We start from the raw sequence: 16438 nt of genomic DNA, 5'->3' as shown, positions 1-16438 counted from the left end.
GTTTCATTTGTACCATTTTGCCAGTAATCTGCCTTCACTTATGTATAGGATACGTAAGTATGTGTACGTATGCTATTAAGACCAGTTTTCCCAAAGTACATATCTGAAAAGACAAAATTGGACTGAGGGAATTTTGAAGATCTTACTGGCTTTATTTGGTACCATCCAGCCGATAGAAAGGAGCCTCGGGGAGCTGTGTGATAGGGAAGCCTTTTATAGACAGGATGGGGCAGGACTAGGAAGTTATCCTGGCAAAGACTGATTGCTTGTGGCAAGGTCACCTTCCTGAGGGGATGACAGGGAACCGTCTGGCAGATGACGTCACTAGTGCTGACAAGCCTAGTGATTGAGTGCTTGAAGACTCTGTTCCTCGGAGGGGCCAAAACCTCAGTTAGGTCAGGTGTTAAGCCCTGGTTTGCTGACGTGAGGCTTAGCACAGTGACTCCATTTGGGGCCTGCTGTCTCTGTCCCTCCTCTAAACACATCAAATAGTATAATTGTATCTACCAAAGTTTATATCATCAAACAGCTAACTATTATTGTCACATAATAGACTTCTAGTGATGTTTAATATAGCATTTTTCAATTAAAAATGCAGCCTAAAACTGGGCTTTGGTTAGCAGTGGAAGAAAAAGGAAACTCTAGTCAAGAAGTCCAAGTAGGTGTGTTGGGTTAATGGGAACGTCTGAGAAATTTGTAAGTGAAAGTTTTCAGGTTTTTTTAAAATGTTAATTTATTTTGGGCAGGGGGTGGGGGTTGGTTGGGGAGGGCAGAGGGAGAGAGAGAATCTCCACAGAGCCCAGTATGGGGCTTGAACTCACGAACTGTGAGATCATGACCTGAGCTGAGATCAAGAGTTGGACGCTCAACCGACTGAGCCACCCAGGTGCCCCAGTAAAAGTTTATTTTTGTTTTTGTTTTTAAGCAGTGGACATTTTCCCACTAATTCACAAATTTTTTCAAAAGCAGGATTCAAACACTGAAGCATTAATTGCATATTCACTTAACTTCTTGAACGTACACTGAATTTGTGGAACTTTTGAAACGATTTAGTATTTAACACCAACGGTGATTATTAAAGTCTCAGGAGAACATGTGTGGTGCCGTTACCTGCCACTGATGCGGTGTGTGTGTTCTTGTAGACTTTCGGGACAACAATTGTCATCAATCCTGAGAAAGACAAAGATATGGTACAGGACCTGCTGGATTTTAAGGACCGAGTGGACCACGTGATAGAAGCATGCTTCCAGAGGAACGAGAAGTTCATCAACTTGATGAAGGAGTCCTTTGAGACGTTTATCAATAAGAGGCCAAATAAGCCCGCAGAACTGATAGGTAGAAAACGTATTTCCAGACGTTGTTTTAATATGGGAAAAGAAAGCAGAATTTAAGCAAAACCTTTCCCCAGAATCTTTAAGCTCCCCTTGGGGAAGGTGGAGAAGGGTTGTGTGTATACTTATCGTGTGTGTAGAAGCACACATGGCATTTATAAGGGAGAACGGAGCAGTGATTTTGTCAAGTGGCAGCTTGATGTCACAGAAGAAGGAAGAGAGAGTACAGAGGTGCTTCTGGTTCTGTGTGGAGCACGGCCGCTGATCTGCGCTCTGGGATCGGAAGAAGAGGGTTTGCTATATACGAGTGCCTCGGCGTTACGAGGGTGACGTGACCAATTAGCATGGAGACGTTAGTGTGTCCCTGTCTTCGCGTTATCTCACCAGCATTAAAATAGGGTAAAATTGGATGTGGTCTTAAAAGATCACGTTTTAAGATGAAGCAGTTTTTAAATTATCACTTTATACAATTATGTCGTGATAATAGCAAAGCATATTTTGGGATTCATAGACTCTCACTAGTCAGTGGAAGTTTTTAGGCAAAGGGCAAAGAAAGATGTAGTAAGTACAGTGATTCAGCGTTGAACTTCCTACTGTTGAGGGTATGTGATGGGGACGTGGGGTTCATTGTGCAGTTTCTACCTCTGTGTATGTTCAGAGGATTTCATAATGAAAAAATTCTGAAGGGAAAAAACTAATAAAAGCAGCGACGAAAGGGGCACCTGGCTGGCTCAGCCAGTGGAGCGTGCGACTCTTAATCTTGGTGTTGTGGGTTCAAGGCCCACATTGAGTGTAGAGATTACTTAAAAAAAAATTAAATCTTTAAAAAAGAAAAAGTCAGCAACCAAACAAAAAAATTCACAAGGCGGTTTAGCTTGGCCTTCATACCACTTTCTGGATTGTGGTTTCTCCAGAGGTGGGTATTGAACTCCTGGAGTGTGGGCTTCTGGAAGGCATGGCCAATCTGTGGTCTCAGGTACGAGAGGCCTGTGTTCAGGGATGCTACATCTGGAAGGTGGGGCCCTCCCGTTGCTGGAGCAGCGGTATAATTATTTATCTCCCATGACTTGAAAATACTTCTCATAGAAAATTCACATGATCTGCCTTTTGTCATAAAATAATATCTTTTTGGAAAGGTTCTAGAGTGTTGCTGTCTACTTTTTGCTTGTAGAAATTAAAGATGCTCTTTTTTCCTATTTAGAAAATGTATTATATAAGAAATACTTGTTTTTTAAATACTGTAAACTTTTACTCTCACAGCAAAACATGTTGATTCAAAATTGAGAGCGGGTAATAAAGAAGCAACAGACGAGGAGCTGGAGAGGATTCTCGACAAGGTCATGATAATATTCAGGTTCATTCACGGTGAGACACACTCTGCGCTGTTCCTGTTAACACTGAGCAGGGAGAGACGAGATGGTCAACACGTCTGTACATGGGCCCCTCTTTTCCTTGAGACAGATGGACAGAAACACTCCTGCTTCCGTGTCAGCACGGGGAATGGAGGGGTGGGCGCCCACCGATGGCAGCGCGGGTGTCCTCCTATGAGGGCATCCCACGCAGGCCCCTGCCGAGCTCCCTGCGGCACAGTCGCCACTGGAGTCTCAGCAGGAGTGAGCAAGTGCGCGTTAATAGTCCAGCGTCTCACGCCATTTTCATTTGCTTATAAACAGGGAAAGATGTCTTCGAAGCATTTTATAAAAAAGATTTGGCAAAAAGACTCCTTGTTGGAAAAAGCGCCTCAGTAGATGCTGAAAAATCTATGTTGTCCAAACTAAAGCACGGTAAGCGTGTGGGCCCCGGGGTGTACCCTTCCCTGCGCTGGGCCTCGTCCCCGGGGGTGCTCACGCCTCCGCTTCTGTCCCAGAGTGTGGCGCGGCATTCACCAGCAAGCTGGAAGGCATGTTCAAGGACATGGAGCTGTCCAAGGACATCATGGTGCAGTTCAAGCAGGCAAGCTCTGTTTGTCTCACGTGGGACAGCCGAACAGGAGCCACCCCGCTTTAGGACATGGGGGGGGGGGCCGCCCGACAGCCAAGGGAAAACCCTCCGCCTTGAGAATCATACTGCTCATGTCCACATGTCCAAATAACTGAAATTCAAAATGAAAAAGAAAAGTAATCCCTAAAAATGCATAAAAATTTTTGATTTAAAGAAGTGTCCTAGAGTCTTGTATTGGTAACATAACCAAGAAAGAAAAAATATCCCAAATGACTTTGGAACATGTTGCATGGCTTCAGTGGGATGTGTTCTTGGGACTAGGTGCAAACACATGTTGAACTGTGGTTTGAAAATTACACTGTTTACTCTTTTACGAACTAGTTATTTTTGATGACATTCTACAGTAACTGTTTCCTCTTGGTTTACTTTGTCTTTAGTATATGCAGAATCAGAGTGACCCAGGCTCTATAGATCTAACCGTGAACATACTTACGATGGGGTACTGGCCAACATACACACCTATGGAAGTGCATTTGACTCCAGAAGTAAGTGTTTCAAAGAGTGTTTGCCCTTTATTTTTCATATATCAGTGTTGCCAAAGTACCGTGGACTGCTTTGGGGTTTTTTTGTTTTTAATGTTTATTTTTGAGAGAGAAAGAGAGAGCGCAAGCAAGGGAGGGGCAGAGAGAAAGGAAGACACAGAATCTGAAGCAGGCTCCAGACTCTGAGCTGTCAGCACAGGGCTCAAACTCACAAACCGTGAGATCATGACCCGAGCCAAAGCCAAGAAGTGGATGCTTAACCAACTGAGCCACCCAGTCACCATGCAGTAAATTTTAAAAAGTATTTGGGGAAAGGGCACCTGGGTGGCTCAGTCAGTTAAGTGTCCAACTTTCAGCTCAGGTCATGATCTCATGGTTCGTGGCCTCTGTGCTGACAGCTCAGAGCCTGGAGACTGTTTCAGATTCTGTGTCTCCCCCACTGTCTTCTCTGCCCTTCCCCTACTCATGCTCTATGTCTCTCTCCCAAAAATAAACATCAAAAAAATAAAAATAAAAAAGATAAAAGTGTCTGGGGAATAGTTATGGAAACCAAATACATTAAGTGTTTTATTTATTTTTGAGAGAGTGTGTGTGCGCGTGTGCGTAAGAGGGTAAGGGGCAGAGAGAGGGGGACAGAGGATCTAAAGTGGGCTCCCCGCCGACAGCAGAGAGCCCAGTGTCAGGTTCGAACTCAGACCTCGAGATCATGACCTGAGCCAAAGTTGATGCTTAACTGACTGAGCCTCCCAGGCACTTGCCCTGTGGACTTCTTACACACATACCATGCACAGAGATGCTGCCTGTCACGGAGTATTTAATGAGAGGTTTTTTTAAATCACAGAAGTAAAACTGCAGGGTCCTCATAGCCTCTGGAAAACAGCATTTCACCATGACGGCCTGTGTCCCCTGGCTGGTTTGGGGTGGAGCCGGGAAGAAAACAGCAGGGACAAGGGCCTTCTAGAAAGCACCAAGAAAGGCACCTGGGAGCCCAGGCTGGAGACAGCCTGTCGTGAGGCTGTTTGTTCCGTTTCCAAGACTCTCTGTTTCAGGGTTTTCTTCTGTTTCTGACTCTGCTGGTTGGTCTTTGTGGTTGTCTCCTTTTTGTGTTTGTTTTAACTGGTTATTGAAGTACAGTTGATGCACCGTGTTACTTGTCTTCTCCTGTGGGCCCTCCACCTCTACTCTAGACGCTAACGTTCCCAGAGCCTATCAGCTCCCTTCTCAGCCCACACAGGCCCTCAGCCTCCAGCCTGTGAGTCTGTGGTCCTGAGCACATACGCACCAACGTCCCCAGGCTCAGACGCCCCAGATTGCTGCAGTCCCCTCCTCCCTCCCCAAGCGACTGCTGTCTGCAGGTGCCACAGCTGTGTCCTGAGCTGCCTGCGGGCTCTATGCCCCTCAGTTCCCACGTTCTCCAGGGCTTCTGTGCCCCCCTCCAGAAAACCTCACACCAGAAAACCACCTCCAGAAAGTGAGCCACCTCCAGAAAACCTCACTCCACCCCCATCCGTCCTCAGCATTTGACTGCTGGTTAAGACTTCCCTCCCCAGACGCTTTCTCCAGAAAACCCTCTGTCACCTCCTCACCCCGCTCACTGGGCCAGGCAGGTCCATCCTGGGTGTGTCTCTTGTGGCACTTTGAGTTTGTTTGCTTCTTATTTTGAGGTGATTCAGACTTACAGAGACTTTGCGAGAATAGTTCAAAGCATTCCCAGAACGTGTTGCCTGTGTTTTCAGCACTGACACTTGAGAGGCTACATCATACCTCCTGCACCTAGTACTTTAGTGGGTACCTCCCAGAGACACTCTCGAGTCAATTACTGCCGTAACAGTTTTATCCCAGGGGGAGGGAGCCCTCTCTGCTTTTGTCCAGACACCGTCCAGGCCCCACACCACAGTTACCCCGGTCCCCTTCCCCGTATCAGCTACACCAGCCTCTTCTTTCTTAACGCTCACACATCCCAAAACCGCACACCAGTTTTCATGAAGTATGTCCACTGGGCTCATCCAGCAAGGGTCCCACACAATTTGCTCAGCCAACAGCACATCAGGAGGTACCTGCTGTCCGTTTGCCCCCGTCTGTTGGTGTCCCACGTTGTCGTTGGCTAAGGCTTTAGCTGGCTTCTTCTCTGTGTGGTTAGTGTTTCTCCTGTTGTACTTTTGAAGTAATCTGTGGGAAGGTACGTGGACGTGGTGTGGACCTCCTCTCCCCCACCAGATTCTCCTGCTGGGCGATCCCTGCTCAGATCCACTTTCGCCTTGGTCAACAGTGACCGTCTCTGTCCTCCTCTGGACAGACTCGCGGACTCCTGGTTGCTTGCTCCGATGCCCCTGTTGTCTGCTATCCAGCTGCTGGAGCCCCTGTCAGCTCCTCTGTCCTTGTACTGGCCCTCGTGGTTTCCTGGTACTTTTTTGTTGTCTAGCAAGAGATGCTGAAGGCTTACTGTACTGGCCTTTGTAAAAATACGCCCACAGTGTAAACACAGGGGAGGAAGCCATGGGGGAAACGGACTGCAGCTCATATTTCATGCCGTACAGCTGAGCAGCACCTGCGTCCAGTGCAGAACTTCGTCATTGTGGCAGACAGAACCCTGCCCCTGTGGGGTTGAGCGTTCACTCCTGCTCCAGTGCCCAAGCCTGGGCACCTGCTGGCCCGCTAACGCGGGACTTGCCCGCTCTGGGTTTTAACATAACTGCAGTCACACTTGGTGGCCTTCTGTGTCTGACCTCTTCCACTCACCGTGCGGGTTCCACGATGTGTAGCCCACATCGTGCTTCCTTTGTGAAGGCTGAATGATGTTCCACTGTGTGTGTGGACCAAGTTCTGTCCCTCCGGCCAGCTGGCTGACCACGGACACTTGAAAGGTGCGTTTACCTTTCGGCCGCTGTGAATAACGCTGCCGTGAGCACAAGCGTGCAGAAATCTGTGTCCTGGTTTTCAGAGCCTCTGGTACACACCCAGGAGTGGAGATGCGGGTGAGAAGCTGGTTTTCCACTGCAGCTGCAGCCTGTTACGTTTCCATCAGCAACACGGCTTCCAGTTTCCCCATATCCTCCTCAGTATTTGTTATTCTGGTTTTTGATCAGAGCCATCTTCGTGGGTATGAATTGGTATCTCGTTTTGGTCAGATTTGCTTTTCCCCAATGAATGATGATTTTGTCGAGCATCTTTTCGTGTGCCTATTGGCCACCGTAGCTCTTCTGTGAAGAACTTTCTATGCAAGTCCTTTGCCCATTTTTTACTTGTGTTATCTGTTGCTAAATTTTAAGAGTTCTGTGTATATTCTGGGCACTAGATCCTTATCAGATATGTGATTGGCAAATATCTTCTCCCATTCTGTGAGATACCTTTTTACTTTTTTGATAGTGTTCTTTGCACAACATTTTAGAATTTTTGTAAAGTCCAGTATGTTTTCTGTTGTTACTTTTGTTGTCATATCTAAGAACTGTTGCCACATCCAAGGTCTTAAAAATTTACCTGTTTTCTGCTAAGAGTTTTATCAATACTCACTCTTACATGTGGGTGGGTCTCTGTTCCATTTTGAGCCTGGGATTGTAATTGGCACATAATAAGCACCCAGTGTTAGCTGCTGTCCTCTTACCATGATGATTATGGCCACTCCTAGGAATTAATCGCAAGGAAAAAGTTTTTAGGAAGTTCATCACCTTATTAGCTTTTATTGGTTGAATGTCATATGGCACCAAGTATGTTTTCTTTTTTTGCAAATTATTTGTTAAGTTGACTTCACATCCCCGGTGCAGAGCCCAACATGGGGCTTGAACTCATGACCCTGAGATCAAGAATTGGATGCTTAACCCACTGAGCCACCCAGGCGCCTCTAGATATGTTTTCTGAAAGAGTCGTTGTCTTTTGGATATATACTACAATACTTAGAAACGAAATGATAATTGTGCCTGGGATCTGATGTGGTTGAATGTGGGTGTGGGTGATAATTCTGAAGTGTGAGGATGGGGTTGCTGGGCAGATGCAAGGCCGACGGGCATCCTGACCAAAGGCACCGCTTGGACAGAGCGCAGAGGAGCTGACCGATGCCCCAGGCAGGGAGAGCGGGCCTTCGCTCCCTCGCTGATGCCCTGAGCTCTCTGTCCAGAGGGGGACAGTCACAAGTTGCTATGAATGCCCTCAGAGCCAAGAGCAGTTGGAGAAGGCCCCTGTGAGGAAAGGGCTCTAAAGATGACCAGGGGGTTACAGAGGGGTGTCCCTGGGTGGAAGCCTGAGGGAAGACAGCACAGCATACTCGTCCAGTGGGGGAAGCACAGGGCAGGCCAGTGCAATCAATGGTTCTGGAGGACAGGACCTTGGCAAGCCTTGGAAGGGTTTTACTCTTTATTTTTATTTCTTTTTAATGTTTGTTCACTTTAGAGAAAGAGCATGTGAGCCGGGGAGGTGGAGAGAGAGGGGGACAGAAGATCTGAAGTGGGTTTTGTGCTGACAGCAGAGAGCCAACGTGGGGCTTAAACTCATGAGCCGTGAGATCATGACCTGAACCGAAGTCAGACGTTTAACTGAGTCACCCAGGCGCCTCAGAATCTTTTTTTGTTTGTTTATTTTTGAGGGCGGGGGGAACATGCACACATGGTTGAGCGTAAGCAGAGAAGGGGCAGAGGAAGAGAGAGAGAGAGAGAGAGAGAGAGAATTCTAAGCGGGCTGTACCCTATCAGCATGTGGGCTTGAACTCACAAACCGTGAGATCATGACCTGAGCCAAAATCAGGAGTCAGGCACTTAACCGATTGAGCCACCCAGGCGCCCCAAGAGTTTGACTCTTTATCCTAAGAACTTGGAAGCAGCCAAGGATGCTGACAGGGCAGTGAGCAGAGTGCAGACTATCTGGCACACAGGACCCTGAGGGCGCCCATGTGTCCGGGGTGGAAGGTAGACACACCAAGGACACCTTGGAAGGAAGGGACATGAGACAAAGACATGGGGGTCTAAGCCATGAGTCACTGAAGGCAGGGAAGCCGCCTCTCACAAAGCTATTTCTGATCGAAGCCTGATAAGAAGAACCCATTGGATTTGGCAGCACAGACCATTGGCTATCCTGGCTGCAGAGCAGTGAGAATGTCGAGGGAACCGAGCAAACAAAGTGAGAGGGAGTGTGCGGGACACCAGAAAATGCACCCTGAAACACTGTCAGACAGCAGAACCCGTCTGTAACTAAGCAGGAGGCCAGGGGTGGGGAGGGCTGGACACCGGGAGAAGGAGGAGGGGCTTCAAAGGAGTGAGACCACAGCAGTAAAGAACTGTGAGAGGGACGCCTGGGGGGGGCTCAGTCAGTTGAGTGTCCAACTCTTGACTTCGGCTCAGGTCATCATCTCGGTTCATGAGTTCGAGCCCCACGTTGGGCTCTATGCTGACAGCTCGGAGCCTGCTTGGGATTCTCTTGCTCTCTCTCTGCCCCTCCCCTGCTTGCTAGAGCACTCTCTCTCTTCTCTCTCTCAAAAATAAATAAACTTGAAAAAAAAGAACCACGAGGGGCGCCTGGGTGGCTCAGTCGATTGGGTGCCTGACTTCAGCTCAGGTCATGATCTCATGGTTCATGGGTTTGAGCCCCACATTGGGCTCTGTGCTGACAGCTTGGAGCCTGCTTCAGATTCTGTGTCTCCCTCTCTCTGCCCTCCCCCCACTTGTGCTCTTTCTGTCTCTAAAAAATAAATAAACATCAAAAAAATTTAAAAAAAAAAAAAAAAAAGAACCACAAGAAAGTTTAGAAGGTAGGAGAAATCCTCCCAGAAAGTAACGATGGAAACAGTGGCACGTCATGCCTCCTAGACAAGACTGCCTCCAGTGCTTTCCAGTGCCCTCCCAGCCTCACCACAGCCTACTTCCCAGCACCCTCCCAGCCTCACCACAACCTGGCAGGACACAGCTGGGCCTGCAGACGGCCTCTGTGGTCTTGACTGCATGTGCTACTGGCCAGGGGAGCCACAGCGTGGGCTGTGGAGACTGAGGAACACAACCTGTCTGTGCATTAAGTACCACTTGAAGCAGCACCCATGTGGGAGGCAGACCCCAGTGTGCCAGATTGGCAGACATTTGCACAGGTAACAGAATAATCCAAAGAAACACTGTCAAAATACGGAACTGATCTTTTCATTCAGCTGTGAAAAATTTTGAAAGCTTTGTAAATTAAGCAGTATGTGGTTCTTTGGATGTGTGGTGTTTAGCATAATTAAACTTATTGTTTTCCTGTGCTTGGCAGATGGTTAAACTTCAGGAAATATTTAAGACATTCTATCTTGGAAAGCACAGTGGTCGAAAACTTCAGTGGCAAACCACGTTGGGCCATGCTGTTTTAAAAGCAGAGTTTAAAGAAGTAAGTTCTTTGTCTGTTTCATAGACAAATAACATATAAATATGTTAATAGAATATTTTCAATTGTGGTTGATCTTTGGTAACAAAGGAAAAGGTCATTCGGCATAACTCCGTACTGCCTTTTCTTGGTCAATGATAATAAACAGAAGGTCAATGATAATAAACAGAAGGATTAATATTCCAATCAATAAAGTCAATAAAAAGTCAATAAAAATAGAAAGCATTTACCTAGCTGAAAAAAGAGCAAAGGAGTGCTCGCTTCAACAGCACATGTGCTAGAATAGGAATGATACAGAAATCAGTGCAGCGACCCGGAATGTGTGAAGCTTCCAGGTTTAAAAAAAGAAGAAAGCAAAGGATGTGAAGAGGCAACTCATAAAAGCAAGACTAAGAAGTCAAATTCATTGAAAACCTGCTCTATTTTTCTGCCAAACATTTGCAAATTACAGTCCAGTGAAATGCCACGTTTCGAGTACTGATTGGTCAAGGCTAAAACCTCGAGGAACAGCGCCATACAGAGCGTGCTTTGGTCTCACATCTCCCGCCTCCAGAGTCACAGGCTTTGTTACAGTGGTGCGAGTTCCAGAAATTCATCATAATAAGACGTTTTCACAGAGCAGTGAATAAGCCCATTTGTCGCGGTGCTATTGCTAAAAGGGACGTAATACAAGAGGAAAGTGCAGACGGTGTTTTGATACCAAAAAGAAGCAGGTCACAAAACAATGCCTGCATGTTCCTGTTTAACTTCAGCTTTGTAAATAAGATTCAGTTGTATACACCAAGCAAAAAATTTACAGAATGACTGCTTTGCTAGCTGTTACCATGCACTAAGCACCGTATCCTATAAATCCTATGTGCATGGATACTACGTATGTAAATTGCATGTATCCTCTCCTGCCTCTGCAGACCAGGTGGGGCAGCCATGCTTCCCCACCTCCACCCAGAGAGGCCGGTCCTGGGGGTGAAGCCCTCTAGACCCCAGCCGCTTTCCTGCACACAGAACTCACAGGTTTACACGGGGTGCGTCCCATGCTCTTTCAGGGGAAGAAGGAGTTCCAGGTGTCCCTGTTCCAGACACTGGTGCTTCTCATGTTCAACGAAGGGGACGGATTCAGCTTTGAAGAAATAAAAATGGCCACAGGGATAGGTAAGAGTCCTCGCTCCGTGACTGTGTGGCCTCCGCGTGTCCTTGTTGTTAGAGATCAGCCCAGTCTCTGCCTGTCACATGTGAGTGTGGGGTGTCTTTCACCATTGTCACGTGTCCTCATTTCGGTGCTAGTCTGTGCCCGATTCTCTCCCCACCCAGAGGACGGTGAGCTGCGAAGAACGTTGCAGTCCCTGGCCTGCGGCAAAGCACGAGTTCTGGTTAAGAGTCCCAAAGGGAAGGAGGTGGAAGACGGGGACACATTCATGTTCAACGGGGAGTTCAAGCACAAACTGTTTCGAATAAAGATCAACCAGATCCAGATGAAGGAAACCGTACGTATAAGCTTTCTTGTGTCACTCACTGGGTACTTAAGGACTCATTCGTTTGTACGGTCAATTCCTAAGTCTTGTAAGAGCACTTTAACGTGGGAGGGGTGGTGAGGTGGTGGCTGTCACAGGCCCACTGGAGTGTTTGTAGCAGCGAAGACATTCTCAAGTGTCTCATGTCCAGGGCAGGTCCTGGACCACCGCCCTCAGGCCCTTCCGAACAAGGGAGCCCTTGCAGCCTGAAGTGCTGCCACGCAGGGGAGGGGGGAGGCAGTGGGCCCTGGCATGTAAATGAGGAGAGGCCTTGTGAAGGCACCAACCCATTCAGACAAGACCAGGGCAGTGTCACAGCTTCTTCACCCCCCTCAGTCGAGCGTGGTCGCTCCCTTACCTGGAAGTGTTCAGGTGGAGCCCAGTGGGAAAAGAAGTTCAGATTACACAAAAAGAAATGCAAAAGATCAGTAAGTATATGAAAGATGTTCATTCCCATCAGTAATTTTTTTTAATTCAAGTTAAAATAATACCCCAGGGCTGCCTGGGGGGCTCTGTCGTTGAGCAGCAGACTCGTGATTTCATGGGTCCAAGCCCCACAGAGCCTCCTTGGGATTCCCTCTCTCTCACTCTCTGCCCTTTCCCCACTTGCGTGCGCTTTTTTTTTTTTTTTTAATTTTTATGTTTATTTTTGAGAGAGAGAGAGAGAGCATAAGCAGAGGCAGAGAGAGAGGGAGGCACAGAATCCGAAGCAGCTGCAGGCTCCAAGCTGTCAGCACAGAGCCCAACGCGGGGCTTGAACCCACAAACCGCAAGATCATGACCTGAGTCGAAGTCAGTGCTTAACTGACTGAGCCACCCAGCCACCCCCGCTCTTTCAAATAAGTAAAAACTTTAATAAAATAATACTCCACTTTTCATCTGTCAACATGGGAAATGTTTAAAAGTTTGATGATATCCAGAGTCGGCAAGTATATGGGAAAACAGGCATTCTTTTTGTGCTTTTACTTTATTTTTAATGTTATTTTTGAGAGAGAACAAGGAGGGGAGGGACAGAGAGGGGGGACAAAATCCCAAGCAGGCTCTGAGCTGTCCAGCACGGAGCCCAACATGGGACTCGAACTCATGAACTGTGAGATCATGACCTGAGCCGAAGTCGGCACTTAACCGACTGAGCCACCCAGGTGTGCTTATTTCAAAGTGGGACTGTCACCTCTGTCCCCTGGAGATGACCTCTACTGCCACTTCGTGCAGGTTTTTCCTGTGGTGTAAATGTCTAATCTTGTTTATTCTGTAACGGGATCACTCTGCAGATGGCATTTATATGTGCCGTTGTGCAGTCTGGTCTTGTTACTGTGGGTCTGCTTCCATGTCAGGACTTGGTTTCTCACGGGTGCAGAGTAGTTGGTCCTGTGTCCCTCAGGAGCTCAGCAGTGCCCTTGGGGAAAGGCATTCAGGTGGTTTCGATCTCTACTGGAAATAAGGTTACATTAAACATCCTGTGTACCTATTAGCTTTTTTCTTCAGTATAAAATCTTTGCCCTGGAATTACAGGGTCAAAGAATGTGGACTTTTGTTAGTCTGGCCACTCTTTTCCAAATGGAAGCCTGACAGATCTTCCCAGATTTCAGTGTCCGGTTTCACAAGAGGGCCAGCCCTCCCTCTGCCCGCCCTGTTCTTACAGGCACAGATAGTTCATTGCCATTTTAGATTGAATTTCTTTGAGCATCTTTATGCCATTGAGTAGCTTATGCACATCATGTCTTTCTGATCTTTAATTCTTCATGTTTTGTTTTTTAATATTTATTTTTGAGAGAGAGAGAGAGAGAGAGGGAGACACAGAATCCGAAGCAGGCTCCAGGCTCCGAGCTATTAGCACAGAGCCCAATGCGGGGCTTGAACTCACGAACCCAAGATCATGAGCTGAGCCGAAGTCGGATGCTTAACTGACTGAGCCACCCGGGTGCCCCTAACCCAGTGTTTTTTTTTAAATTACTTGTACTTTTCTATTAGTTTTTACATTTAAGTTTTTCTTTGAGCAACGTAGAAATTAATATCAAAAAGCAATCTAACTACTCTTCCTATTCTAAAACTGAATTGAAAATACCGTTCTCTGACAACTTATTTGAATTGTCATCTTTGTTATATATTAAATTCACATATTACGAGTCAGTTTTTAAATTCTCTTCTACAAATTCTATTGATCTCTTTCATATCCAGGACCCAAATTCTTTTAGTTAATGTACCCATTCCTATAAATTTATTCTCCCAGTAAGTTTGAGAGTAATTTTATTGTGTCTTTGCCCTCCAAATAAGAACATTAACATTTTTTATTGAAAGTGCATTACATAGTTTTCAGTTTTCATTTTGGCTATACTAAATCTGATTCTTATCTGTGTATATATATAAATATAAGTCTCTTCTCTTCATGGGAGTTTTCTACTAAAAGTCTTGGCATATTTCTTATTAGATGATTCAACAAACACTCATTAAGCACCTACTAAGGCGTAGGTCCTCTGTGAAGCACTGAGAATTCATCCGTGAATAATAACTTATTCTTATAAATCTTGGTTTCAAGGAACTTTCAGCAGACAGGTACCAGATGATCACACATCGTTTAACTTACTACACTTGAGGTAGGAGACAAAAGCACAGTCCGACACCGTGGGTCAGGGAAGGCTTTCCCACCGAAGGCCACGCTGAGCCAGGTGAGGCCTGAGGAGGCAGGCCACAGACAGGTTATATACAGACTGGTCAGAGCTAAGAAGAATTTGGGGAAGCCACTGAAGGTTTTAAGCAAGAAGGGCCAATAAAATGCTGGCACCTATTAAGGGGATCTTTTCTGTTTACATGTGTAACTAGTTATTGCCAGTATGTATATATATCAACACCATTTACCCTTGTGTACTCTTCCTGTGTCCAGCCACTTCACGAAATTCTCGTTGGCTTTGATGGTTTTTCAGTTGATTTTCTCGGATTTTTGGATTTGTAGCTTATCTACAAATAATTACCACGTGTCTGCTCCAATTTGCTATAGTTCTTTTGTTCTCTTACTGCGCAGCTAGAACTTTCAAAATCACATTTGTATGAAATAATGGTGCTACCAGGCTTTTTCTTCACTTCCTGATTTTTTTTATCTCAAGTGGCTGGAACATTAACCTATTTGGGGTGGTGGATCCCTTTGGAAGTGCGATGGAAGCGTGGCTTCTCCCTTTCTGAAACTCACTTACCTTACATGCGGGCACAGACCTGTCTCCTTGTAGATCAAACAGGCCTCCAGTAGGTTGCTGTTAACTAACATGAAGTTGTTATCAGGAGCTGTGCTTTGCTTCTGGTAACAGCTTTTTATCGTGTTCAGGTGGGGTTTTTTTCATTGCTATTTGTACGTTAATTTGTTTTAGATCAAGGATAGGTTTTCAGTTTTTTTGTGCCTTTGCAGCGTCTGTCAAGAGATCACATAATCGCTGTGACCTCAACACAACTGTGATGAAATTCATTCCATTCCTAGGTTTCCTGATGCCGAGCAAAGCTTGCATTTCTGGAATAAACTCTGGTAGCTATTGTGTTTTATTCTGCTTTCTCTTCTGTGCTACTGGATCTAATCCAGGATTATATACAGTTGATAGTGTTTTGTAGCTTTTTTATGAGGGGAATGTAACTTTACATTCTTTTTCAAGCTTTGGTACTGAAGTTGGGCTATTCTTGGGAAGCTAGGTTTTGCTAGAACAAATAAAAATGCATAACAGAATAGGATTTACCCAATGTTTGGCCTTTCTTTGCATCAAATTTTCTTATCAGGGGTGCCTGGGTGGCTCAGTTGGTTGAGCATCCAACTTGATTTCGGCTCAGGTCATGATCTCACAGTGGGTCCTGAGATCAAGCCCTGCATCAGGTTCCATGCTGAGTGTGGAACCTGCTTCAGGTTCTCTCCCTCCCCTGCCTGTGCTCGAGTGTTCTGTCTCTCTCCCTCTGTCTCTCTCTCAAATAAGAAAAAAGTTTCCCATTAAACTCAACAATATGAAATAACACCCAACTGTATCTTTACATTTCACTTGTGTGTGTGTCTGTGTGCAGATTGAGGAACAAGCCAGCACCACTGAGAGAGTGTTTCAGGACAGACAATATCAGATTGATGCTGCTATCGTCAGAATAATGAAGATGAGAAAGACTCTTGGTCATAACCTTCTAGTTTCTGAATTGTATAATCAGCTGAAATTTCCAGTAAAGGTAAATGCACATTAGCTTAATTAAACTTAAAGTACTGCGCCGAACATTGAAAAAGCATGTTCAGTTCCTAACACATTAGAATCATTTGTCCTGCATTACAGGTGATCATTTACTGCAGAAATCTGCCTGTGTGTGCACACCAAATGTCAAAAAACTGGCAAGTGAGGACAGTAGGGTTTTTATCCCAAATGCTCTTTGTAACCGTCCCAGGAACTAGAGGCCCCAAATCTGCCACTGGCAAAGACGTTGACACCTTGTTAGGAGGGGGAGGGGGCCGGGGCAGGTGCTGTAGCTCCAGGCGGGTTTCTCAGTGGGGTGGCTATTCAGGTCACGCCCTGTGATTGCGGGGAAGTCCTACTAGCTGCTCATTTATTCAGCACTGACAAGCTCCAGAGCATTTTCTGTTTTGGTGATACCTCCTCATTTCTGTGCATGAGAAAGTCAACCCTGAATCCTGTCTGTGCCTGCGTGTTTCTAGGCCAGAGGGTTTCTGCCCTGGCTGTACTTGGAGCACTGACCAGGTAGGGAAGTGTTAGGAAGAGCTCTTGAAAACAGGCGCGTCCACCTGGGAAGTATGGGACTCGTGAGGCCTGGCCCT

General features: G+C 46.3%; 1 protein-coding gene across 1 annotated transcript in view; it reads left to right on the top strand.

Moving 5' to 3' along the window:
* CUL4A (cullin 4A) overlaps positions 1-16438 on the top strand; it is a 46982-nt gene that overhangs the window by 27995 nt on the left and 2549 nt on the right. The window contains exons 13-21 of the mRNA XM_040486968.1: positions 1143-1335; positions 2592-2696; positions 3005-3115; positions 3199-3284; positions 3710-3817; positions 10037-10150; positions 11191-11296; positions 11456-11628; positions 15688-15840. Coding sequence (XP_040342902.1) covers positions 1143-1335; positions 2592-2696; positions 3005-3115; positions 3199-3284; positions 3710-3817; positions 10037-10150; positions 11191-11296; positions 11456-11628; positions 15688-15840 — 1149 coding nt within the window. The remainder of the gene's footprint in view (positions 1-1142; positions 1336-2591; positions 2697-3004; positions 3116-3198; positions 3285-3709; positions 3818-10036; positions 10151-11190; positions 11297-11455; positions 11629-15687; positions 15841-16438) is intronic.

Source organism: Herpailurus yagouaroundi, unplaced genomic scaffold (assembly GCF_014898765.1).
Source record: "Herpailurus yagouaroundi ecotype Mexico unplaced genomic scaffold, PumYag 164, whole genome shotgun sequence".
NCBI lineage: Eukaryota > Metazoa > Chordata > Mammalia > Carnivora > Felidae > Herpailurus > Herpailurus yagouaroundi.
The sequence above is the reverse complement of the archived record's forward strand: the minus strand, read 5'-3'. Positions and strand labels throughout refer to the sequence as shown.